Source organism: Carcharhinus amblyrhynchos, chromosome 19, assembly GCF_965287045.1.
Source record: "Carcharhinus amblyrhynchos chromosome 19, sCarAmb.v2.hapA, whole genome shotgun sequence".
Taxonomy (NCBI): domain Eukaryota; kingdom Metazoa; phylum Chordata; class Chondrichthyes; order Carcharhiniformes; family Carcharhinidae; genus Carcharhinus; species Carcharhinus amblyrhynchos.
The window spans coordinates 20,418,914-20,446,753 of NC_137342.1; the positions used below are offsets into that span (position 1 = coordinate 20,418,914).

At 39.0% G+C, this 27,840-nt stretch overlaps 1 protein-coding gene across 1 annotated transcript in view; it reads right to left on the reverse strand.

Annotated features, from left to right (window-relative positions):
* cerk (ceramide kinase) overlaps positions 1-27,840 on the reverse strand; it is a 50,014-nt gene that overhangs the window by 14,645 nt on the left and 7,529 nt on the right. Inside the window, exons 2-9 of the mRNA XM_080207366.1 lie at positions 26,242-26,376; positions 22,930-23,052; positions 17,955-18,080; positions 9,915-9,978; positions 7,239-7,384; positions 2,611-2,685; positions 1,270-1,422; positions 169-274 (exon numbers count right to left, since the gene is read on the reverse strand). Of these exons, the coding sequence (XP_080063492.1) occupies positions 169-274; positions 1,270-1,422; positions 2,611-2,685; positions 7,239-7,384; positions 9,915-9,978; positions 17,955-18,080; positions 22,930-23,052; positions 26,242-26,376 (928 nt within the window). The remainder of the gene's footprint in view (positions 1-168; positions 275-1,269; positions 1,423-2,610; positions 2,686-7,238; positions 7,385-9,914; positions 9,979-17,954; positions 18,081-22,929; positions 23,053-26,241; positions 26,377-27,840) is intronic.

The window sequence follows — 27,840 nt, forward strand, 5'->3', positions numbered from 1 at the left end:
AGTGTTAATCTTTTTGTGCAATATTCTCCTGACAGGTTGGTTAGTTAATGCAATTTTAAATCAGAGACAGAAACAGAGAAAAATGTTCAAACTCTGTCAACATAAATGTGCAATACCCATCACCACTGGTTCAGGATAGATTAGAATTTGCAATGTCAGAGTACTTACCCAGCTGTACATGGGCTTGCATCCCTTGGGCTGCCAAGTGTTTGAGTTGCTGGTAAATAAGAAATTACTCCCTCATAGCAGTGGTGTGAAAGAAAGGTCTTGAAACCTATATATAAAAAACATTAATGAAGGTAAGGTTTTGAGTTACTGGTTGATTGCAAGTCAAATTTAATTTTGCTCCACAGATATTGGGCTTTAACAATGTATCTGAACAGGTGCTGGAATGCAGCGACTAGGGGTTTTTTTTTTACAGTAACTTGATTGCAGTGTTAACATAAGCCCACTTGTGACACTAATAACTAAAAAAAACTGATGACAACAATGACTTGCATTTACGTAGTGCCATTATCATAGCAACGCAGTGTTCAAACAAAATTTGATGTAGTCACATATAGGACAGGTGATCAAAAGTTTAGCCAAAAACAGATAGGTTTTAAGGTGCATTTTAATGGAGAAGAAAGATGTAGAAAGGTAGAGGTTTGGGGAGGGAAATCTTGAACTTAGGCTTTAGGGTGTTGGATGGTTGAGTTAAGAGAATCAGCAAATGTTCAAGAGGCCAGTAATGGAGAAGCAGAAAAACCAGGCAGGATCTAAGGCCTGAAGAAGGTTATAGAAGTAGGGAAGGATTGGAAAAATATCAACGAGAAGTTTTAAATCAGACCATTGCCTGACTAGGAGTCAATATCAGCCAGAAAGTAGATGGATGGTGGGTGAATGGACTGGGAGAGTGTTAGAACATAGGCACCAGTGTTTTGTATCAATTAACGTTTACGGAGAGTGCAAAATGTTAGAGTGACCCGAAGAAGATTTGAATAGTTGAATTGAGGTAGCAAAGGCATACAAGAGGTTTTCAGCACAGATGACATGAGACAGCAGACTGGGTGATGATAATGCTCTACAGATAATTTGCATATTTAGAAGCTTTTTGTTGTCAGAGTGTGTTTTATTCTGGAGGCAAACAAAAGACAAAAACCACTTTCAGACATAGTGATCAAATGAAAACAGAAGGAATTCCTTTCAGAGACGCACAATTACACTATTTGCATTACTTGGCAAGAACAATGCTGTCACCTCAAATGTATATTAATAGATTAAAATTACCTGAAAAATCATATCTTGATGGACCCATCCAACGGTTCTTTTCACTGTCAATCAGGGTATCACCATAAAATCCATATCCTAATAGAGATACTGAATACTTCAAAAACATGTTTTTATGATGAATAGAACTGACGTCGATGTGTTGAGAATCACCTGCACAAGTAAGGAAAATGACATTAATGCTACTAATGCAACTATCATCTCTGAAAAAATGTTACACAATGCCCATCTTCCAAAAGAGTGACTGAGGAACAAATACATTTTGACATCTATATTATTGGTATAGTTTTACTTTGATAAAATCAGACCAGTAAACTTCATTTTCAAAGATGCTAAGGTAGAAAGTTTTGATTGGGTGATAATAGATGAAAAGGGACTGCAGGGTTGGAGAGGTATGGTGGAGGGTGTGGGGAGGGGCACGGTAAAGCTGAAGTCCTTCCTCCAGTTGAGGTCTAATGCCATTCTGCTCATTAAATGCAAGAAAATCAGCAGGGCATATGGACATATGGAAAACTGAAATGTGTGCAGCGTAAATTTTTGTTAAAGCGGCAAGAGGCACAAATCAATATAAAGTTCCATTATAGAGATCTGATTACCATGTTCACTTTTGGGCACTACACCTCAAAAGATACATTGGCATTGAAGTGATTCATCACCGATTTGGAGGTCAGTTAGAGGTTAATCTGTTCACAGAAGTTTGCAGATTGGTAGGTGGTTGTAAATTTTCAATTCCAGGTCTGATGAAACCAATAAGCAGAGACAACAAGCTGTCTTTTTTAAAAAAAACTACTACTACATTAGATAATATTTGATCTTTAATAACTATTGGGGTAAGGGGGAGGGATTTTGAAAACCACTGATTAAAATACATCCTAATGAATAGTTCAAAGATTAGCATAATGCAGTCATCAGCCAATTTGCTTTAGTGCCATACACCAATACTAAATAGAGCAACTATTGAAAAATCTAGACCATTGACTTGGAGTTTTTAAAGTGCAAATATTTTAAACCATAACTACCTGGCAATTTATTTAAAGTTCAGGCCCAATAAAACTTAAAATTAGAACTATAAACCATGATGTATTGCATCATCTTAGATGAGGTAATAATGGTTAACGAGGTTATACTATTCATGGCACACATGAAAAGGTACTGGTTGAGGCAACAATTTATTATTTTTGATCACTCTTAACAACACGAGGAGACCCAGGGCAAATAGCACTCAATGTTGGAATCAAGGGTCAAGAAAAATGAACTATTCAGATAAGGCAGCTAAAAACTTGCCCAATGTTTAATGGATACAAGTATTTTCAGATTACATGAAATAGTCAAGATACCAACCTACGATAATATGCAAGGCAGATGTCATTGGATCATTTGCTCCAACTGTCGCATAGCATATGCAGTCTGTTGACCCTAGAAGAGATAATTTTGCTTACAGGATTATTTTTATTTCTTATATTTTCATGCAAAGTTCTTGTTGATGATAACAGATATATGCATCAGGCAGCCAATGTTCTCTTCCAGCAAAGAGGTTCATTACACCAAGATTATGCTAAAGCATTTGAGAATACAGTCATTTGAGGCAATTACTGCCACCCTTACACAATTCTCCAGCCATTAAAACTAAACGGCAGAAAATTATGGTTACCTATGCACAAATTCCTAAATTGCACAATGGATGATAGGATTTTCTGCCAGTGCTCAAACCAGCCACCCATCCACTCACTTTGTCCGCCTACACTTCCTGCCGTTTCGGCAAAGCAGACAGCATAATTAAGGACCCCGCGCACCCTGGACATTCTCTCTTCTATCTTCTTCCATCAGGAAAAAGGTAAGTCTGGGGTCACGTACCAGCCGACTCAAAAACAGCTTGTCCCCTGCTGTCATCAGACTTCTGAATGGACCTACCTTGCATTAAGTTGATTTTTCTCTACACCCTAGCTATGACTGTAACATTACATTCTGCACTCTTATTTCCTTCTATATGAATGGTATGCTTTGTCTGTACAGCACGCAAGAAATAATACTTTTCACTGTATGCTAATACATGTGATAATAATAAATCGAAGCAAAATAGTGGAAATATTGCCTTCAACACCTGTAAAAATTATTATTTTTTAGACAGATGTTTGGACAGACATGTTGCTTACTAAATGACAAATTGTCATGTTAAATTTATCAATTAATTGAGGCCACCCAGCCTTGGTAAATCTACATAGGGAGAGCAGGGGACAGGCAGACGTGAGTGAAGAGATACATAAGGGTGCAAAAGATTATTTGAAAGACCTTCACATTGGAAATACACTGCTATCTTACTGATAATTTGCTTAGAAATTGAGTTTGGCACTTTTCAGTTCAACATACAGCACCTGCAGTGCATTACCCAATTTGCATGGCAAAATAAGAGCATATAGCTTTAAAAACATTTTTCACAATGTTCACAAGCATTACCAAAAGTAATACAATACCTAATCAGTTCCTGAGATAGTCTAGGCCTACACAGAATTACATTCTTGGAAATGATTAGCCAATTTTTGCTAAAAAAAACTCAAGAGCTTTTAACATTCCAACAGGTATCACACATATTTTCCTATAAGTAGCTAACTTGTTGCTCAATTTACAATGCAAAGTGGCTCGCTTACTGAGCTGCATTATTTGAATCTTCCCATTTACTCACTAAAAGTCCAAGGCGGATCACAAGCATAACGCAGTAAAGATTCCCCTTATAGGGAAAAAAATTGTCAACGGTGCAGTAGCAGAGAAGAGGCACAACAACAATTTTGGCATTGTGCAGAATACTTGGACTCTTTACTGCCGACAACTATTATTCTTAATTTAAAATTCATACAATTGGTTCCATTCTATTTCACAGTAGCTGAACAGGTGGGTGACCTGTTGAAATTTGACTGAGGCAGTGGATTCCAGGTTACTACAGGACTAAGCAATTAAAATCTGTTATTTTGTTATCAAACCAAAGGGGTTTTCAGGTTATGACAATAAGTATTTTTGCTTTACTGCAGAAACCATGAACTATTGCTGAATTCTAACTTTTCTAAAAGTCACTAAAAGACTATTATTGTAAAAGGCAGCCTTTTCAGTTCAGTAACAAAGATGCTGAATAGAACGAAATAAAGAATATTTGTTTTAACCCAACCCCAATTTTGGAATTGCTCTGATATTATGGACAATTTTATTAATTTTAGAAACAATTTCTTGGAAACCACAGTCATTTACTTTACACACCTCTTGTTTCGGGAAAATTCAAGAAATCCTACTGCTGCTGACAAAACCAGAGCAGCCAGAAGTGGGGCTACACTTGTTGCAGAATGGACAAATTATGTGACACAGATTTTGGAAGGAACATAGTTCTATAAGAGGTAGGAGCAGAAGTTGTCCATTCAGCACTGCCAGTGAGATCATGATTGATCTGCTATGGTAATACTCATATCCACTTACCTGTCTTACCCCCATAAGCCTTGATAAAAATAAGTTTTCTGCATATTGGGACATTACAGCACCAAATTGAACAAAGTTGTTTCTTTAATGCAATTGAGAGAGAAATTGGTTAGAAAGCTTACATAAGCAGTCAGAAATGTGTTGGTCAAAATAGGTTGTGCGTATGGGTTTTGAAAGTTACAAGTGAGTAGAAAAGGAATGTGCAACCTAAAAGAGGGGTTTGTATTGCAGTGTAAATGATGATAAATAATACATCAATCTTTCGTACAATCTATATATTCTTATGTTTAGAATCCCAGTACTCAAAATTTAAAGCTCATGACATTTTTGAAAGTGCAAAGCTAATTTGTAGGGCTAACTCTCACCTTGATTAATTTAAAGCAACAGTCCAACAGGATTGAGGAGTTGACACAAGAACATATTACAGATGTAATAGGAAATCTAGTTTTACTTCTAGCATCAGATAGAAAAGCATGGATGCTCGGGAACTTGGAGCAATAAATAGTGAAGTCTTGAGGAGTGTACATGTACATTAGAGGTGGTGGTGCAGGAAGTCTTAAAGCGCATCAAGGTAGATAAATCCCCAGGACCAGATGATGAAGTGTATACCAGGACATTGTGGCAGAGTAGGGAGGAAATTGTAGGTCCCCAAGCCAAGATATTTGAATCATCGATAGTCATGGGCGAGGTGCCTGAATATTGAAGAGTGGCAAACGTCGTACCTTTGTTTAAAAAGGGCTGGAGGGAAAAGCCTGGGAACTACAGGCCAGTGAGCCTCACATCTGTGATGGGTAAATTGTTGGAAGGTATTTTGAGAGACAGGATCTACAGGCATTTAGAGATGCAAGGACTGGTTAGGAACAGTCAGCATGGCTTTTTGAATGGAAAATCATGTCTCACAAATTTAATTGAGTTTTTTGAAGGAGTAACCAAGAAGGTAGATGAGGGCAGTGCAGTTGATGTTGTCTACATGGACTTTAGCAAGGCCTTTGAAAAAGTACCACATGGTAGGTTGTTGCATAAAGTTACATCTCATGGGATCTAGGGCGAGGTATCTAAACGCATACAAAATTGGCTTCTTCATAGAAGCCGAGGGTGATTGTAGAGGGTTGTTTTTCAAACTGGAGGGATCAGTGCTGGGTGCATTGTTATTTGTCATTCATTTTAATGATTTGGATGAGAACATAGGATTAATAAGTTTGCAGATGACACCAAGATTGCTGGCATAGTGGACACTGAAAGATCCAATTACAACAGGATCTTGATCAATTGGGCCAGTAGGCTAACGGATGACAGATGGAGTTTAATTTAGAGAAATGCGAGATGATGCATTTTGGTAGATTGAACCAGGGCAGGACTTATTCAGTTAATGGTAGGACGCTGGGGAGAGTTACAGAACAAAGATCTATACGTGTTCATAGCTCCTTGGAAGTGGAGTCACAGGTGGAAGAATGGTGAAGGCAGCATTTGGCGTCTTGGTTTCATCAGTCAGAACATTGAATACAGGAGTTGGGACGTCTTGTTGAAGTTGTACAAGACGTTGCTAAGGCCACACTTGGAATATTTCACCTCTCACTTTGGTGCAATATAAAATGAATGTTTCCCATGTCATCTGTAGTTCATTTTTCCAGCATTAATTGGCTTGCTTATTTCTACCTGAATTACTAAAGGTAGCTCTTACAGGAAGATAATAATGGCAGGCTGTTTTTTTCACTTTATGAAAAAAGATTCTGAATAGAATGAAAAATATTTTTGTTTTAACCCATTCTCAATTTGGAGTTGTCCTGATATTACAGACAATTTTATTAATTTTAGAAACAGTTTCTTGGAAACGAAGTCAGTTACTTTGCACACCTCTTATTTAGGCAAAATCCAAGTTTAGCCAAAACCCTACCGTTGCTGATGAAACCAGAGCAGCCGCCCAGAAATGTGGTTATACTTGGTGCAGAATGGACAAGTTATGCGACACTAATATTTGGAAAGGATTGTAGTTCCATAAGATGCAAGAGCAGTAGTCTATTCAGTCCATCAAGTTTGCTCCACCATTCAAAGAGATCATGACTGATCTGATGCAAGAATCCTCAGATCCATTTTACTGCCTTACCCCCACAACTGATTCCCTGACTGATACAAAATCTGTCTATCCCAATCTTGAAATATTTGTTGACCCACCCTCTGTAGCCCTCAAAGTCTGAGGTTAAATAGTCCACAGATTCACTACCCTCAAAAAAATTCCTCCTCAACTCTGCCTTAAATAGGTAACAGCCTCTGGTTGTAGGCTCGCCCACAAGTTCTTGATTTTCTATAGTTTATGGCTTGCATTACTTTGAAGCGTGAAGGACAAAAGAAAAGGAAGTTAAAATGTTATCTTGAAGTTAAACCAGCTGCTTTAGCAATTATTTTCAAGCAAGCAGATTTTACAAAGTAAAAACGCGTGTTCTGTACTTCACTTTAAAAGAATGTTTTGACCTTCTCTACTTGCACTGTTGCAGAAGAAATATGCTTCTCACCTGCTGGGATAATTCCAATCCGCAAATCACATGGAATTAGATCAGCATTGGGATCATTTTCATCATTGCCAGAATTCTTCTGTGTCCGGCTAATCAGACCATGCATTACCTCACTGAACATGCCATCTCCACCAACAGAAACAATCCTGTCCACAAAAAAAAGTGAAAACATGTTAATACTTGGGTCAAACTCTGGTCAACATATCAAGCAAATACTCTAGTTGCTGTAATAGAATGCTATTTTAAAAAAAAAACAAACATCAATTTCACAACAATTAAAAGTAGAATGACAGATTCTCCAAAATGGTACTTACGCCGATAAGCTAAAGCATATGAAAAGTATTTGGAAATAGAATAAATATAAAAATAAGGTGGTAGATAAAAAAATGGAAAAAGCAAAATATTAAGTTCTGAACACTTGGAAAACAAATTTAGCACCTATATCAATCCACATTACACCAGTTTCCAATGTGTACTTTGTCAAGGGAGCTTACCCATGATAATTAATGAATACATAAAATTTATGTAACTATTTTAACATCATGCAGGTACTTGAACGGCAGTAAAGGGTTGAAGAAGCAAGAGAAAAAAAAAGGAACTAGCAACAAAAAAAAATACACAAAATAGGATGGAGCAGAGGCAATGATCTGCTATCCAGCTGTACATAACTGATGTAAACAAATCTTGCATTTTTTTTTACTGCACCCATGACCACTTCTTTGGTTCCACCTCTGACCAGCACCCAATCCTTCCACTTATTTATTACATTCCTCCTCAGTTATGAAGAACGGTAATCAACTATGCATACAGTGATTTGTCAGTGCCAACATTGGCACATGTGCTGTGGCTCCGCACTGGCCAGCCCTGCGATCCTTGATACTTTCACCCCTCACAGCTCAATTGCTGGCTTCCGAAGCATGTCCATACTTAGCATCCAATCCTCAATCCCACCCTGCACTCCCCACTCCAGTGCCGATCCACTGCCCCATCCCCCGACCAGACTGCCACCCTGCCCCTTCAATTTTATCCTGCTAGAAATAAAGCAGCGTGTTTGGTTTTTTTTTGAATACTGGCCTTGTTAACTTGTATAAGAAACTTGAGAGATTTACATACTTGTATTCAGAGATACCTTTGTTCCACTACGACACCTTGACTTCAATTTTCAAAATAATAAGTGACCTAACAGATGTAATACCTCACGTTCACTTTCACTCAAAAATCAATTTGTGAATCATTTGCCCCATTTGCAATTTTATTAAGGCTGTCCTGTAATTTGCTGCAGTCCTCGTCAATTAGCTGGCTCCTCCCCCAAATCTGGCATCATATGCAATTCTAAAATTGTCTTCAATTTAGAAGTCCATGAGTGAGATTCTCCGGTTTTCTAGCCGTGTTTCCTGCCAGTGGGAGGTGGCATATTGTTTGCTGGTGGCAGGATTCACTGGTCCCACCACTGACCATGGAAATTCCCTTTGACATTACCCCATGCTGGCAGAAAACCCACAGGTGGGTGTGTGTTGCTGGCAGGACCAGGGAATCTTGCCAGTGTGAACAGCCAGAGAATGTAAATTATGAAGAATGGTGGTCCTAGCACTGATTATTGTGGGATACCACTTCCCAGCATCTGCCAAACTGAGAAAATAATCTTCACTACCCTTCTTTACTTGCTTTCTTGAAGCCAGCAAGCAATCTATTCTACCACCTGCCTTGATTCCACCTGAACATTGTGAGAAAACTCAGTTAAATTATATCTATTGCATTACTGCTGTCTCCTCACTCCCCTATTCAAAACAAAAATCAATAAGGACTTCAAGGTTTTCCCTTTTGAAATACATACTGACTGTAATATTTTTTATTTCTAGAGGTCGAGTGCTTAATTGGGATTTAGAGACATACCAGCAAACTATAAAGCAAACCATATTACTGAAAGAACAATTTACAAAAGGTCCAGTGGAGGATTAGGAGAAATGGTCATTTAAAAAATTATTCATCTGCTTTTTGAAATAAAAAGCCAAAATAGGGAGTTCCAGTCATACTCTTAAGGATAGTTCAACTTTCATAAAGTTACCAATAGTAGTGTGCTTCCTTGACTCAGACTTAAATAAATCAAAAACATTGAACAATCTGACTTGACCAGTCCAAAAAGCACATTCATTTTAGACTGAAGATGAACTGATGGCATTGTAATTTTTGTGATCAATGTACAATGCATAATTACAAAAACTTTCTAACATTTATAACACAATGTAATACAACTACCAATGTAAGCATGGGTATGCATCAAAGCTTACTATAAAGTGACTTTGAATAACCTGGATAACAGTATAAAGAATTGAGTAGAGCTTCTAGGTTTTGTTACTTCTTATAAACCAGAGTTCACATCTTTTAAATCCATATTAATAATATGCAGTTATTGCCCGTTCACACTTTTGATTTGGTTTGGTGGCTGGAACGAAATGCAGGTGGGGGTGGAAGATTGGAGTGCGAGATACACGTGACCATCAATGGTTCGTGGCAGCAAGAGGTTAGAGAGACTTTGCGGGGGATGGGGATAGGCTTAGGCTTTCACTGCAAATGTTTCGTCAATTTCTGTCGGTTTAATAAAATGAGTATCTGTTTTAGTCAATAAATCCTTAAACTATTGATCGAATTGGAATAATACTCATGATAAATGCTTACCCATCATACTGCGCCAGATCAGCTTCTAACAAATGATCCCTGGCATGATTAGCACGTTCAGTTACTGGGGAAATAAGAAAGACAGACCTCAGACAATAACACCCTTAAAAAGAGATCTCAAATTACCAGAGATGAAGAGTATTTTGTCCAAAATTACTTCGACACACATTATTACACTGACTTCCTGAATAATGGGGTTAAAAACATACATCCCATAATCCAATTGTAACATGCAAGATTAGAAAAGATTTATACAATGAGGTTGTTCATGAAAAAGCTAACAATAGTTGGGCTGAGGATGGTTGCTCAGAAACTCCAACAGCATTATCCATTGTCTGACAGCAATAAACTTTAAAAAATCTTCCAAAATAAATTTTACCATCAACAGTTTGAGAATACAGCATGAGACAGTGTACAAGTGGCTAAATGTTTGTATGTCATTTAAAATAAAAGCCAATAAAAGATGGTTGATTCTTCTCAACTTCTGTATAATAGTGACAACAATTTTTCTTATTGCCAAGTATTGTTCCAGCCCAATTTAATTAAAGATGGCTGTAATTTTGAAGCTTGTCAAAAAGCTTGGATATTAAAAGATTAAGTTTGCTTTTGATTTTAACTAGATTATTTAGCTCCCTGATCGAATGTGACCTCCCTTCTCCACACAAGTCTTTTGGCAGATTTTCTAAGCGCACTTGCGAGAATGTTACTGAGAAGTCTATCACACTACATAAGTGATTTAACCTTTGAAGCATTTAGTTCAGTCACCCTCTGAGTCTGCAAATTTACATTATATTGAACAAAACAGATAGCTCAATATTTATTCTGTGCACACATCCATGCATCATCTCACTTACATTATTACTTATACCCATCACGTAGAACATGGAATACTCAGCACTATTTTTATGAACTGTTGCTTCAGGCAAACCCAATCTACTTCAGAACAATATAATTAGAATGACATCTGGGAAAATAGGTCACAAAGTCTACAATAATCCATTTAACAGTTGGCTATATGCGCTTGGTGAAAGACAATTTTACTTTTTAAAAGCACATGAAATGAACTGTGAAGACATGTAGATAAAATTACTATAAATTATCCAACCATTACCCACTGCTATGTTTTATAGGATGCATAGGTTTTTGACATGCAGGGAACAAAATTTGGATCTATGGTGCCACTGAAACCAGAGGCACTATAGAAGTGGATTGTACAGCATCTTCAGCCACATCCAGGGCAGCAGCCCAAGATGGCAAAGACACTTCCATGGACCCAACTTGCGTGTGATGGAAGCCCCTAACTAAATACCATCACGTTGTCAAACATTCCTATCAGCCGATTTGATCTTGTATACAAACTTGGACAACACAAGTCAATCCAATATATTCGCTTGTTGCTCACTGAACATGCTTTCAGCAATAAGGTGGGCTCAGCAGCAGCATTATTTAATGATCAGGCACCCACCTTGCAGGGACAATAATTTTGAATAACCTCTAGTATTGCTAAGTGGTGAGTTCCTAGATGTGACAAAGTGTTGCTGCATCCTCAGGGAGGGCAAAGACTGTGACAGGCAAGGAGGCTGAGGTCGCCTCTATCTGCGAACAAGACATGGGTGCAGAAAGGGCAAGCCCTGATCAATGCCCTTTAACACGTTGCAGTTGGACGCCTCCAAGCTCCAATGACAGGGGGCATTGTTTATCAAGTCAACCAATTCAGCCAGCATTTGGTATGCATCCTCAGTGTTGACCCACATGCAGATCAAAGTCCTCATCTGAGCTCTCTGGAAAATTAGGCTTCGAGTTCATCCTCTGGGGAGCTGGCACACAAATCATCCTTTTCCTCATGGCCAGTAACTCATCAGGCACAAATCCCAACAATAAAAACACCAAGGTACATGCAATGCTAATATCTGAGCTGTTGACTGTACCAGATCAACTAATGGGACCTCCATCAATACAAGTTGTTGCTTCATCTCCCTCCTAGTTGTGCTGTGGGGAGATAGTAGTTTTTGCTATCTCAGATCAGAGAATCAGAAAAGGTAGGGATAAATGAGGGTGTGTGGGGAAAACTAAGTGCATAATGTCATCATCTTCTGCTTGCTCTTCACACAAAGTTACGGGAGTTGAGGAGGGGCAGACAGGAGTAAAATTTTATCATTGTCAGTGTTGTTAAATGACACAGGTGGTACTGCAACCAGTCCCATGTTGCACAGCACCATCTCCTCCACAGGTCAGAGGATATAGCCCTACTCGGTTCCTTTCTGTTATGTCAACGTCCTGCAAGATGGAAAAATGCAGGTGATTGTTTATACTTCGGGTAATGCGCCCACCGTAGCCATAGCAGAAATACATGAAAGTAGGAGGAGCTGTATGAGAGGTTGGCATCTTTGGTAGGAGTATGGGTGTCAGCTGTATGAATGCTCACCTGCAATCCCTAGTGCCAGGACTGCTGACAGATGAGTGGGGTGTGGTGCACTGAGCAGCTGAAGGGTTAGCAGAGCAGTGAGTAAAAGACAACATATGAAGATGACTTCATTTATCTTGACCACCTACATGAGATCAACAGACTTCTTGTGATATAGCTATCAGGTCTATGGGGCCAGACTCCCAAGAACTGACCTCCCCAGCTACCTTAGGTAGCTGGTCTTTGAGGGCCTCCTGGTCTCTTGTGGAAAAATAACTCCCTCCTATTGTCCACCTGGACCATTAAGACCTCCTGTGCCTCATTCATGAAACAGAGCTCTCTCTCTATCCAGGAGTTCTATTTTCCTTATTAATACTGCAACTCTAAACATTCGACAGCAGCCTCCTTCAGCGATTCAGTGCAGCATCCCTTTAAGAACAAAGAACGAAGAAAATTACAGCACAGGAACAGGAACTTCGGCCCTCCAAGCCTGCACAGACCATACTGCCCGTCTGAACTAAAACTCCCTGCCCTTCCGGGACTGAGGAGCAGACTTCCTATGGGTGGTGCAAGTTACCTGCATTCTGTGCATTCATAGAATCTACAGTGCAGGAGACCATTTGGCCCATCGAGCCTGCACCAACAACAGTACCTGGATGGGACTATCCCCATAACCCTCCTAATCCACCTGACATACTCAGAGGCAATTAGGTGGATGGCCAATTCATCTAACCTGCAAATCTTTGGACTGTGGGAGGAAACTGGAGCACTTGGAGAAAACCCATGCAGACAAGGGGACCAGAATTGAAGCCAGTTCCCTGGCATTATGAAGTAGTGTTAGCCACTGTGCCATTGACTCTGAATGCTGCTTAGGCCCCTGCTGAGCATTCAGGTAGCAAGCAGTGTGGTGCCCCACAAGATTTGCATGCCTTAACAGTAAAGGACATGGGCAGGTCACAAATTGCATACCCAAAAAAAAATGGCAAGTCTTCAGTAATTCCAAATAAAGCTCTTAATGCACACTACATCGGGGTAATTGATCCCGTTTTAATGAACCAAATTCCAAAATGACTAAAACAAAAAGGGCTAAAATTTGACAGCAAGCAACAGGTTTCTTATTACCAGTCTACTTTGCAAGGATAAATGCTCAACGATCTAATCCTCCAGCAGCTGTTTTGTCAATCTTACATCTGCTTGTATAACAAAGGCACATTCAACATTTTTTTTTTACTGGCCAGGTTGCACTCAGCACACACTGGTGGATTCCTGAACCATGACTCCACTCCAACACATACACCAGGCTTTGCATATGCAACAATACACCACATGAATGTGTGCAGCCTGCAGTATGCCTTCACAAGTCACTTCTATGATCTAACACAGTCAAAAGAACAAGGATATATGTATAGCGGGACTCCAATTTATGTACTACATTGCGAAGTGAATTTGGAATGGTGTAGTACATGCCATATTACAATGGAACAAACACAACTTCACCACATCACTCTGCTTAAATCCCAATCGTTTTTTTAATCCCCAAAATTGCATGCGGCTACAGTTCAAAAGTTGTAACATAAAAGAACATCAGACAGACACTTCCTGTAATGATGCAAAACCTAGTTCAGCTGCTTCCCTTATAGACTTACAATGCAACATTAAGTTGAATAAGTGCGAGACCTGTCAGTATTATATTACTAGATCTCATTTTCCACTTACACAAATTTTATTATAGTAATGTCTCAGGAAGCTGCACCATGAGCTGGAAGACAATAGTTTAAATGACATTAGTGAAATTGGTATACATGCTTCCACAAATAAGAAAGGCACTAATTAAATGCTGAATGATACATTAAACAACACAAACTTTGAAAAACATTTATCTTTACTTCTACCTCAGATCACACTTCAGAACTGTCAGATAACTGACAGGATACTAACAAAAAGCCAGAAAATTACTTCAAAGCTGAACAAAATAGCACTGATAAAACACAGCAAACTGATCAAAACACCTGAGCAGATTAAATGAAACAGAACAGGAGTTAAACAGTAGTTCTTGAACCAGATCTAAAGGTCTTTTCATTAAGAGTTGCCAAACAGGCCCCAACTCAATATATTAGCTTAATTTTTTCATTTGGCATCCACGAAAACTACATTGTCTCCTCCATGCCTCCCATTGCTGTGCAAACTCAGACAGACAATGGAAAAGTGTTACTCTTCTCATCTGTAAAGGACAGTTGGATTTATTATAAATACACAACAGATCAAATCCTGCTTTGCTGGCAAATCTGAATAATAGTTTCAGGTTTGAGAGGATTGCTCTAATGGTCAGTTTCCTGATAGGTAACTAGAATCAAAAATGTTCCACCATCCATTTTGCTATTCTGCTTCAAGAAATGAAATAAAATTTAACCACCTTTTGCAAGGAGGCATCAATTATTCATCCAGAAGATCACAACCTGAAACCTACCAGGAAATTCAGCTTTTGGTTTTATTCCATCATGTCAAGGCAATGGTTTGGTCTTCCTTCTCCATGGGCAGAATTCTCTACGATCTTAAGAACCAATGCACAATCCATCCCACTGATCATTGCAGCCCCACAGCTGGAGACAGGACTTGCGTCCCTCACAGGCAGAACCCCCAAGAGAGCTGCCACTCAATCAGATCAGCCTGTCGTTCTGATAGTACAGTAAGAAGTCTCACTACACCATGTTAAAGTCCAACAGGTTTATTTGGCAGCACTAGAAGGAACTTGAGGCTCTGAAAGCTAGTGCTGCCAAATAAACTTGTTGGACTTCAACCTGGTGTTGTGGACTTTTACTGTGCTTACTCCAGTCCAATGCCAGCATCTCCACATCATGGTTCCAATAGTAGCCAGGACCCATGCACGACAAGCCTTCCCCAGATTCAACCCCAAAGGTCCAGGGCTAGCTAAGTCTCTCATGGGAGAGAAAGTGAGGCATTTCCCCCTGGCTCTTCTCTCTCTAATAGGAATACCAGCATGCTGTTGGCCAAAAATCATTATTTCTCAGGTGTTATTTACATGAACATTGAAACTACAACAGAAGACCACTTGCATCAACATTATTTAAGAGGTAAACCATGTTTGAAAAAAAAACAGCCGAGCTGGCAACATTCAACCTTAAACCATTTGAACAGTTGCTAAGTCATTCATTTTTGGGTACACTGCTAAAAAGATACTCCGAGTCTTGCTTGTTTATTGTGAATGATTAAAAAGCACACAACAAAGTCTTGCACTTTTGCAATTTTACATAAATTTGTGCAACTGAACCCTATATGAACCATAATAATCTGATGTACTGGGTCATGTTGTTGGCACATTATTTCCTCAATTATAATTCATCTTAGTGGCCCGAGATTTAAGCTTCTACCTTTTTCTAACAATTATTTCAGCTATAAACATTCTTCAGAACCTGGTCAAATGATAGTTCCTAATGTCTATTTTTGAACAAATGTCCCTTACATTATACTTGGAAGTGAAGTCAAGTTAGATATTTAAAAAGTAATGTAGCTATTAACCTTGCATAGATTGATTTTTCCCCTTAAAGTTCCTCTTTACAAAATAATTTAAGTTGATGAATTGTTGTACCTAAATTTGCTGAAAACCTGTACACAATTACAGCATATACCATTATGCTGCAATTATGACATTATTTACATTTGCCAATACACATACCATAATACTAGCTGTTCTGGAGACTTTCACCAAAAATGTTGAACAGCTAATTTCTACAGCTCTGCCTACCCCCTCTGCCTCACAAACCTTGTCTTTAAAATCAATGGCGGAATCAAGTTTATTGAATTAATGCTTCTGTGATTGCCAGTCACTTAGACTATTATTGACTTTATTTACTTCAAAATGACTAAGTGTAGCTGATGACTCAACCATTGAAACATTTAAGTGGGCAATGTGTTTGATGCAATTTGTGTAAAGTTTCCACCAAAACAAAAAAAATTCCTGTGCCCAAAATGCTGAAGGTGAGTTATACTTAAAGTAAGCTATTTGGGAACAATCTGATTATACATTAAAATAAATCTGTACAATCTTTCAAAGTCTAGTAAGAGAGAATCCTCATGTTGAGGGGTGCAGGTTAGTAGAACTTCCTTTCACACTATCAGACAAGGGAATATAAATAAGCTTACCAAATAACTTTTCTAACAAAGACTACATGTATTTGTAAATAATTGAAATCCAGTATTTGGCCAAAAAGAAATGTAACCCTGGATTAGGTTCATAGGACAGTTCAGGGTAGAGCAGGAGTGACATAAACCAGTATTATACAGAGGTACAGGTAATGCACACAGGGAGATAAAAAAAGATTGAACATTTTCTATCAGACCAGCCTTACTTCAATGTAATAACCTGGGTAAAAACCCTTACTGAAAAGGCAGTGGGTGGGATTTTCCATCTGTACTTGTTCCAATACCAGAAAATCCCACCCAAGGTCAATAGACTTTTGCATGGTCTGTGTCCCGCCCATTACAATTCCTGTGGTGGGTGGAACAGTAAAATTTCATCCAGTAACTCAGAAGGAATGTTATCCTAGTGCACAGATACACAATGAGAGGTCCTTGCTTGCCAACAGATGTCCTTTTGTGCCATGCCAATCAAGTGCAACAAGAGTTCATTCCAAGAGAACAAAAACATTAACACAAATAGTTCTTCCATATGAAAATTGGATGTATGCACAACTTGTTTAACTCTTACTTTTACACATTAAATTACATTCTGTTCAGCATTGGGCAATAATGGATGTGCTTCAGACACTGGGTGCACAGCTCCTGCTCTGAAGCTCTCTTCAGTGAAATATTCTTAATCATTTACCAGCAAACCGTGAAGTGAATTGACTCCTGCAGGGTCAAGGCACATATTACTTGGTGTTCGCCACCAATATCACCACGACAATGAATCCCAGGCCATTACTGACACACTCTTCTTCACCTTCCTAGCACAACATTATTTCTGTGAAGGCTTAATGACAATTACTAAACCTGTTGGCTGTTCAGATGCACGATTAAGAACGGAGCTCTCCCAGTGCCAGGTATTTAAAACGCTCAAAGATTCGACTGCGCTAGACAAAGAAACTGTTCTGGTGAGAATACCAAAAAAGGGAGACGTGATTGGAGCGAGGTTACTCCAAACCACGTGGCTCCAATTTAGTAGAATCATCGAATCTGCTGACAGTGCAGGAGGCATTCAGCCTATCGAGCTTGCACTGACAACAATCCTACCAGGCCCTATCCCCATAACCCCACGTATTTGCCCTGCTAATCCCTCGACACTAAGGGTCAATTTAGCATGGCCAATCAAGTTAGACTGTGGGAGGAAACCTGAGCACCCGGATGACACACACATTCTTCCCATCTCTGCGTGGAAGTGGTTAATAAAGGGAGAATAAAGTGACGTAACTGAAGAAAATGAAATGATTGTTAAAAGCCATGCAAACTAAGTCACAAACACAATATCTGCAATTCAACTACCTTCTCAAACGAGTAAACAGACATCTAAAACATGAAACACTTCAGCCTGAAAGCAATCATTAATGCCATTTCCCTGCCCTTAACATAGCTGTGGTCAGCTATAGAAATACTAGTTTAAAATAGTGGCAATAACTCACCAATCACTTCTGCAGAAATGCAAGCTAATCGAAACAAAGGGGCTACTTTCTCGTCATATATTTGCTTTCCCAATCGTTTCCCGCCGAAAGGATTAATGAATACAATTAAATGCTTTGGTCGCATTGCTGCAAAAGAAAATGAAATCGATTTTACTTCTACTGAACTTATCCAGCAAGTTATAATAAAACCACTAAAAACATTGGATTAAATCCGAGTGTCAGCATACATGACACCGGAGATGTCAGTTAGCACAATCCTTAAACACAATTTGAAATCTTAGTATTTCCCTTGCTGTGTAGCAATGGCCATCAAAATTCTTTACGCAACATTTTAAAAAGCAGGTACGGTCATTTGTACCTGTATTTCCTTCCTCAGTTTACATCCCTTCTTGAGATGTCCCTTTGCTAGCACAACCTCATAATTAAAGTTGATGGTACTTGCTTCTGGGTCTCCATCCAAGCTGCCTTGTAGCCAACAACTATCAGAAATATTGTGTCTTTAACTTAGTGAAACATCCCTTGATGTTATACAAGAGCATTCGGACTTGCCCAAGTCCAGTCCATTCTCATAATGGGGAAAAGAAATTAAAAATTTCAAAGAGGAAAGCCTTTTTAAAGCTCCCAGGTGTGACATTAGTGTACCTTTAAGAAAGTTTTTTTTTCTGTAGCTCACAGCCCTAGCAGATCTCAGCGCTGCCTGGTTGGCTACCAGATATATTTTTATTGCTCAAGTGCCTTGGATGGGAGATGTTGGTTTTTACTTTGGAATTTTTATAACACTGCATTGTTAGGAGAAGAAAAATTGGCTGGCAGATAAGGTGACAGAAGTTCTTTCATTTTTAGTTCTGAGCTACAGTTTAGTTTTTGGAAGAGACAGCCAGCTGAAAAGTAGTGTTTTCTCTATCCCTGTTTTTCTGAAATTCTGCTGGTTATCTGAAAACAATATCTTGCCTTCCTGTAGTAAAGATTCTGCGGTTGGTGGCTTGACCAGAGAGTCTCTCCCTGAGATTCTGAGAAACTGTTTTGATTTCAAAATGTTCTGAGTGAATCCAAAAAACTGCAAACTTCAACCAAAGGACTCAATTTCCAGTATCACATGAACATTAGTCTTTGTATTGAAGGGTTTGATTATACAAGATTTTGCTTTTGATTGGAACACTAGATATTTCTTCAGACTTCGAACCTACAAGGGCGTTGACATAATTCATCACTGGTCACAGAAAGTATTTCAGAAAATTGCAAAGATGGTGTTGAAAATCGAAGCTGATCAAACAGGTTTTTTTTTAAAAAAGTTCTATATTCTATACTGCAATAAAAAGATTGAAGGCATGAACATCTACAGTAAAGCTACAAAGTATTCATTCAGCATTTTTCCCAGCAATGTGCTGATGCAAGAGAAGTACACAACAGGAAACGTATATGGAAAGTCATCCAGTTGAGGTTGTAAACATTTGGTCCACAATAACTCAAAATGCTGATACCAGAATGCTGCATTGTCAGCATTTCTGTTTCCCCATTTCCTGTGTTTTTTTGGCAGAAAGAATATTCATCTTTTAAACTCCAACAGTTGCTTAGAAAGATGGTTTAAAAGATTTTACGAGTTAAGCTATTTTTGAACATTACTCTGAGATGTGCTTTAATGTACAGTATACAAATTACATTGAGGCAAACAGGTTGCCAATGGAATCTGAGACACAAGTACTTCAGGGTAATGACATCTGAGCTACAGTGTCAGGATGTAAGCTTCAGGTGGTTGTAAATGAGCATTAACTGCAGCCTGATGATGCCCGGGGTGTGTGTGTGCGCATGCGCATGCACAAAATAGAGTTGTGGCTGGAACTAAATTAATCATCTCATGTTTACAAACATGTCACCGAAGAGTGAAATGTAATTAAGGAAAAACCAAGGATGCGACATGAGAAAAAAGGAAGTATTGCTACAATTCCACTTGCAATGCTGGGAAAAAAAAGGCAGTGAGGATAAGAGTCAAGGATGGACTATCATGGCAGTTTTAAGGGAAGAGGAACATAACCTGTGCAAATCAATTTTTAAGTATCACTGACCCTAGGACAAAGGGATGTTAGCTGCGCAATTAGATGTTTAAGTCAGGAATGGATCAACTGGTTCAGAATCAGGGCCTGTGACTAATACACAGTAAAAAGTCTGACAACACCTATAAACGGCAAAGATGAGGCAGGGGAGCAAGGCGGGATAGAAATTCCCCAGCAATAAGTTATTCTTTAGATGGTTTAGCTCCATGCAGAAGCTGATAACTTGGTCTTAGCATTGTGTATGCTCAAGTTTAGGGGGTGGATCCTTCCATCCCGCTGTAATGCTTTTGTAGCAGAGTGAGCTGGGAGAATCTAGTGAAGGCCATTTTGTGGGCTCCCTGCTGGACACCACAGCCTTCACGTCTTCCAGTGCCGTGCCAGAAATTGGCGCAAAGCTGCCCAATATATGTAGATACTAATTTCCATGCATTTTAAATCTCATTAGCGGGCCTGGAATTGAAGTCTCTAGGCTCTCCCACTGCCAGTGGTTTACTCCAGCAGACTTTAGTTTAGTTCCCCAATTGCAGGGCTTGAACCATGCTGGAGTGAAGAAGGGGGCAATTGAGGTGCTCTTGGAGGGTTGGGCACTGGGGGAGTGCCCCCTGGGCATTGACACCTTGGCAACACCAACCTGGGCCTCAGCACTGCCCAAGGGGCAAAGTACCAATGCCCAGGGGGCATCAGGCTGTGCCAAGGCAACAGGGCCAAATGGGAGACAATCTGTAGGGATGGTGGGGCATCTCCATCCATCACTCAAACAAATGATAAAGAACAAGTGACCCAGCATTGATTCAGGCAAAAAAAGCAGAACCATGGGGGCTTTGAGGAAGTTGAGAGAGATGATGGCATTTTGCAGAAAAAAAAAGAGGTATGAATGACCACAGAGAAAACAGTTTGAAATTTTAGGATAAGTAATCATGCAAGTATAGTGAAGTGCAAATGCTTCCAGCCTATTTCCAACTGGTACAATTATTAGACTTGGGTCAGGATTTTCCACTCCTGCCAGTGGCAAGCATGAATGGAAAGTATCACGAGAAGGCCAGAATTTGATTTCCTGTCATTGTGAACCCAGTTTGTTCAGACAGGGGAGACATCTGCAGTCACAGCAGCAGCCTCCAACAACAAAGTGCTTTTCCAATATCCTCAGTGGGCTGGTAGCTGTGTACCTTCAAATTGATAAAGCTCCTCAAAGATATCCATCTCCAGCAATGGGACATTCAGTATCACCTTGAAGGTGAAATTGATTGGTAAAAGCTGGGCCAAGGCAGCTCAAGACATTCTGCCGATGTGAATTTATTCAGAGACCGCTCAACCCTCTGTGTCATCTTTTTCTCTATCACATTAAGGTCCAGCACTCCCAGTTGAAGATGCCTTAGCACTGCTTATCCCCAACCCTGCTCACCCTTTCCACTGACTTTACTCCCACCCTGCTCCCAGCCCTCAGCTCCACTTCCCTCCACATGGCTCCCAACCCCATCAACCCCTGCTCCCCTTCTGCCTCGGCTCAGAGCTCTGAAAGCTTGTGCTACCAAATAAACCTGTTGGACTTTAACCTGGTGCTGAGACACTTCTTACTGGCTCAACTCTCCCAGCTCCTGCAGTGTGTCCTTGGCCCCAAACAGAAGCTCTGCAAGTCACTACCCCCTCAGGTAGGAGTCACACTGTCAGTAATATGGCCTCAGATTGGACGAGAAGGTCCAACTGTTTGTGCCAGCGATTCCAAAAGCAGAGGTGGAACCATAAAAATTGTCCAGCACAGGAAGGTGCCCTGAAGCAGCGGCTACTGAGGGCAGCCTGCCCTTCATCTGGCATCTTAGTGGACACCCCAAACTCTTTGCAGCTGACCAATTCTCTGTTTGGTCTCTTATTTCCATAAGATCGACTTTAATGGCAACCACCAAAACTTCCCTATCATCACAAATAATAGAGCTCATCCATCAGTCCCTGAAAATGAAATATTAGAGAACTGGACTTGTGTAGAACTAAAAACTAATCTGAAGACCTTGTTGCTTCTTCATTTATTTGTCTAACTGAAACCTGCCAAATCAACAAAGCTGTCATTAACATTGAAGAGATGTAACAGATTTGATGTGGAGAGGGTGTGTGAGAAACATGGAACTACAGTTGATAATACGGAGTGTAGAAACATATCCAAATATAAAAAAATTTGGCTTTGCATTAATCTGCTGAATATATAGATAAGTGGTGGGAACCTGCATCTCTCTGCCTCAAAAGTATGGTACAGGTGGGAACACTGAACGTTTAAGAAGCATTAAGATGAGCATGCAGGGCTACAGGCCAAGTGCTGCAAAATGGAATTCAAGTAGATAGTGTTTGTTGGCCAACACAGACAATAGGTCGAAGGATCCCTTTCTATGCTGTAAAACTTTATGACTGTCTTCTTGGGGAATGACTATTGGATATGCTACAGCAAAATGGTACACATGGTAATAGAGCTGCAATGAAGAAGGCAGCAGAGAAAAATAGTCTGGTACATTTGCCACTGCTAGCCACAAATTCAACTTCATGACAAACTGTGGTTCAAATGAATAAACAGCTGAAGAATGGGCTTGAGAGTTGAAGGTAATCTGGTACCTTTTCACACAAGACAATCAAATCAAATCATTGTGCCAATGGGAGAAGAGTAGACTTGCTCTGAATGACACTCCAAGAGAAACACAGGTCCCTTTAGAAATCCCACAAACATGAAAGCATTATAAACTAGATAGCACACAATGGGTCAAACCGAAGTTGAAGTCAAAACTACTGTGCTTACAATGAAAATGTAGTATTTCAGATCTAGTTAACTTCTGGAGAGGCAGGAAGAACAAACATTAATTTTGCCCATCACCTCAGGTAATCTTGGCTTATAAAATACGACACATTTGGCAGTTTTACCTTTGGTTCACATAAATATATATTACCTTGTAAATCCAACTGCTCCTTAAGTGCTTGTACCCACTGGTTACAGAGTAGGTGATCACTGCAGGAAAAGGTCACTTCACTACATTCCCAATGGTGCCCTTTTGATCTCTGCACATAATACACTGAAGAGAAAAAAAACTAATTATGAAATAATTTGTAGCACTTCAATCTTAGTTGAAGAAAACATTGTGCATTTAGACCACTAAAAGATGGTCAAATTAAAAGCAGGCTTTATTTCATCTTATAAAATCTACAAATTTTACTGTAAAATGAAACCTTAGAAGGAACTAGTAGTTCTGCGTAAAGAAAAATGAATCAGTGTAAAGTCAACATCTAGAATTTATTTTGTAATGTAGTTAGAATGCTTCCAAAACAATTTTTAGGGAAAACCTGGTGACTTCCGAAAATTCCAGACATTCTAAATCTAATTGTGTGCTTCTATGGTCTTAATCACAACTCCAAATTGTCCACCTAAGGAACCAAGTGACTGACAATTTCCAAGAGGATCACTCTCATTCATCAAATACTTGCCGAAGCCTTTGGAAGATTTTTTAAAACAAATCCACATGCTTTTTCAGTAACACTAAAATTTTATTCTGGAATTGAGCCAGTTAAGTATGTTCTAAGCTGAGATGAGAGCTTCAGGTCAGCATTAGGCTAAGAATTCATTGCATTCCAGTTGCCTGGTTACAAACTGCATCATGTGGTTCAGAAACGTCCTTGTAGGTTGGTATCCATACTATCAACAAAATGAAGGTCACTAACACCTGAAATCAATAAGAAAGTATTTTCAATTCTTGTTCACACACAAGCTTGCACTGGGATACAATTAATGCTTGGGATCAATATGAACTTCAGAGTGATGTCAACATTCAATATATTAACACAAAGATTTAAAGCTACATTTGGCAGCTTTCTCAACGTAGTATAAAAATGCTGAATAAAACAATAATATACTTAAGTTTAAGAAAAACCTTTTTTGTTTTAAATAAGTCTTTGCCTCTAGATTCTGACAGTTTGTGCAATGCAGGTTTATTCAACAGCCTACCATACATTTAGGAACATGCATCATAGTCCAGGTTAGATCTCCTGTGTTTGAAGATATTTATTTGCATTTACTGTACAGCTTCAAGTATGTTTGTTTCCAAAAATCTTTTTCCATTACTCAACACGATCAAATGATTTATTCTGGCTTCAGCGCATTGCCTGAAAATGCTTTGTGTCGCTAAGAAACACAAAGGACTCCTGAGAGTCTGGCTGAAACAGAGCTGAGTGCTCTTAATTTGATGTTGAAAGGCAAATTTGCCCAATAGGTCATGTCCAATTTAGACAGGTTAGAGCGCTTTCACATTTGCAAGTGTTATTTTTACAAGCTGTAGAAGATAATTTGAGTAAAGCACACTTAAGAGGTTTGAAGCCTTTGCCAAGTTCATAATCATCTCAATGTAACTGCAACCCAATATGATGCTTAAATAGTTTGCAGTTTAGGTTTTCTCAGGAATCTTGAAACTTTAGTGCAGAGACAATGCTTCCTCAGTATGGCTCAAAATTAAAATTTAACTAGTATTCAATTACTATTTGAAGAACTCCAGACAGGCAGCCAAGTTTATATATCTTGAATTCTACAGTCCATGGGCAAAGAGCAAAATGGAAATCAGCAACATTACTCATGTCTACAGGCCCAATATCAGAGGTTGTAGATGTCCTAATAAGCATCACTACTTCTGCACCAAAAACAAAACGCATATTTTTGCATTTTAAAAGATCCAACATTTGATTAAACGGTTACACAGCACATGAAAGAGCAAGTCAACAGATTAACCTGCACAACATGGCTTCAAATCCAAAACTACTTACACAATGAGGTTCAAATGAACATCAAGAATATTACAAAATTGAAGTATGAATTGGTCTGTTTGATGGAGCCAAAGGCAGTGCAGAAACAATCAACTGTCAAACGAAATAAATGTGAAAAATGACTTAATAAACGCAAGATCCACATCCTCAAAAATATACTACTTAACAGGAATCCAAGTGATCAGCAAGAAATTTAATCAAACGGGTGAAGTAAAATTGAAATATGTTGAAATGCCAGGACAATTGGACAAGAGGGGCACAGGTTCAAGGTTGTAAATTTAGAATCGACGTAGGGGTACCCTTTTAATAAGGCAATGGTCAAAATATGACTAGGTTACCTGGAAGGTAAATTGCAGTTACCATATATTTAATTAACACCCAGCTGATGACTGAATGATGGCAACACTAGTATTCTGACAACGCGATCGAATGGCATTCCACACCCAAATCTAATTACATCATGTTAGAGCCTAAATACTAATTTCTACATCAGGGACTTGGTTAATCTGGGCACAGGGAGCAAAACAAAATTTGGAGGTGGGGAAGGCATCGTCAGGGTGGTCAAGGAAAGAAATCTGATGCCAAAGTGGAAAGCTAAACTATCAGGAGCTTGATAGCACAACACATTTATGTTAATCTACTAACATCTGCTCAGAGCCTGGTTTTGTATTATATTTAAATAACAGGGGTACAAAACAGAAATACAGCTGGAGGCTAATATCAGGGAAATACTTGTCACGTTTAATTTACAGAACATACTTCCTATCAATTTATCTGTACATACGTTTAGATTCACTGTAGATGACTAATCACAGTGATCTATTTGTAAATAATGTGTCCATTATCCAGGTCAAAAACATTGCAAATAACCATTATTCCCGCATAGAAAAAAAAACAACCAAGCTACATGTAAGAATCCTGAGACAAAGATGAAAAGATAAAACAGAACTAACTATATTCAGTAACAATGCACTCTGCCACAATGTGATCATGTGAACAGAAACAGTCCACTGACTACAAAGCTGTCTCTGGGTACTTACAAATGGCTGGATATACAGAAGCTTCAGCTGATGGCGGCTCTTTTGGGGTGGCGAAAACAATTGAGCCAGGAATGGTGAAAGTTACATATTCAAACAAAACAATATACAAATTCTAAGCATCACAATCTGCAACTCAACATCCCAATGACCTGTTGAACCAGTGCAATAGAGAGCAGGAAAACCCCCGATTTCACGATGTACTTTGAGCTTATTAAGCATTACAGATGCCATAATTGACTTCAATAATCCAGAGTTCAGCAGAGGAGAAAATAAAATTTAAAAAAAAATCAGCCAGACTTGCTGATTGTTATCTTGAGGGAAGAAAACTAGCAAGCCAAAAAACTGAAATTCTGAGAATTATTTACAGTTGAATGAAATTTTACTAAGTCTTGGTTGAAATATTAACAACTGTACCTGTGAATGCATGCAATGTTAGCTCAGTGGAAAATGAAGGCATTTTCTGCCATCTTCCATCTTCTTTACTAATTCCATCTTCTTCAGTTTCACGAACAGCAACAATCTCACAGATAGGCACAGAGCAGCTCCCTCCTTGAAAATGAGCAGATTTTCTTTCATTACAATCCTTTTTATAGGAATCATTAGATGAATCATATTAATACAGATATTTATTAAATAATTATAAAAGTCCTGGACTTAACACTTTAGCTGTAAGTATCAAAAGTGGCAAGCAAACTTGTAAGTTATATATTTTATGTAAAAAATGATAACTGTACTTGCAGTTTAAACATTTTTCATGCAATTAATCTATAACTGATGTACTAAGTTCAACAACTGCAGAAGCTGAACTTCCTGGATCCTATAAATAACACGTATTTTGGAGTGGTGGAACATTGTTGTACACTGCAACCTCTATAATCTGACATGCTTGGGACCAAGTCATTTCTGGATTTCAAAATGTTTGCAATTAAGTTAGTTTACCACAACATTTTGACTTGAGCTAGTCCAACCAGAATTGTAGAAAGCAGAAGAAATTAAATCTGGCCAAAATTTGAGGTAAAATAAAGAATTGAATTATATTTAGCTATCTTCTGGAATCTAGATAACATCTTCAGCATTTAGAACAGGAGTAAGCCTTTGTGGTCTACCGGCATTGGAAAAAAATTCAAAATTGACAAACGTTACAGAACATTTTGCCACAAATAGCTTTTGACAGAATTTGACTGTCTGTCCTGCAATATAATCTTCCACAGACTTATATAATGCCCCTTGCCCAAAGCAATAGCGACAACCATCACCTACAGTGGCTAATCAGTGAATCTTACAGGAAAGAAGAAGGTAATTTAGCCGATCTTGGCAACTCTTTTTAAAGAGCTATTCAATTTAGTTCCACAATACAGCTTTGTCCCCAGTGCATTTCACATTTTTCCTCTTCAAGTGCAAGCTCCATTTTAAAAGTTCTATGAAATCTGACCTACGAGCTTTAGACTTACATATATGACTTGGAGTTCGGGCCAAATGTGGTGTGTCAAAATTTGCAGATGACACTAAGATGGGTAGCAGAGCAAGTGTGCAAAGGGCACTGAAAGTCTGCAAAGGGATATAGATAGTCTGAGTAGGGGACGGTCTGGCAGATGGAGAACAACGTTGGTAAATGTTTACTTGAGAAAGGATATACTGCCACTGGAGGGGGTGCAGAGGAGATTCACTGGGTTGATTTGAGTTGAGTGGGTTGGCTTATGAGGAGAGACCAAGTAGACTGAGGCTATACTCATTGGAATTCAAAACAATGAGGGGAGATCTTATTGAAACATATAAAGATTATGGAAGGAATAGATAAGATAGAAGTTGTTTCCACTGGCAGGTGAAACTACAAGTCGAGAGCATAGCCTCAAAATAAAGGGAAGCAGATTTAGGACTGAGTTGAGGAGGAACTTCTTCACATAGTCGGTTGTGAATCTGTGGAATTCCTTGCCCAGTGAAGCAGTTGGGGCCACTTCTTTGGATGTTTTTAAGACAAGGATAGTTAAATTCTTGAACGGTAACAGAATTAAG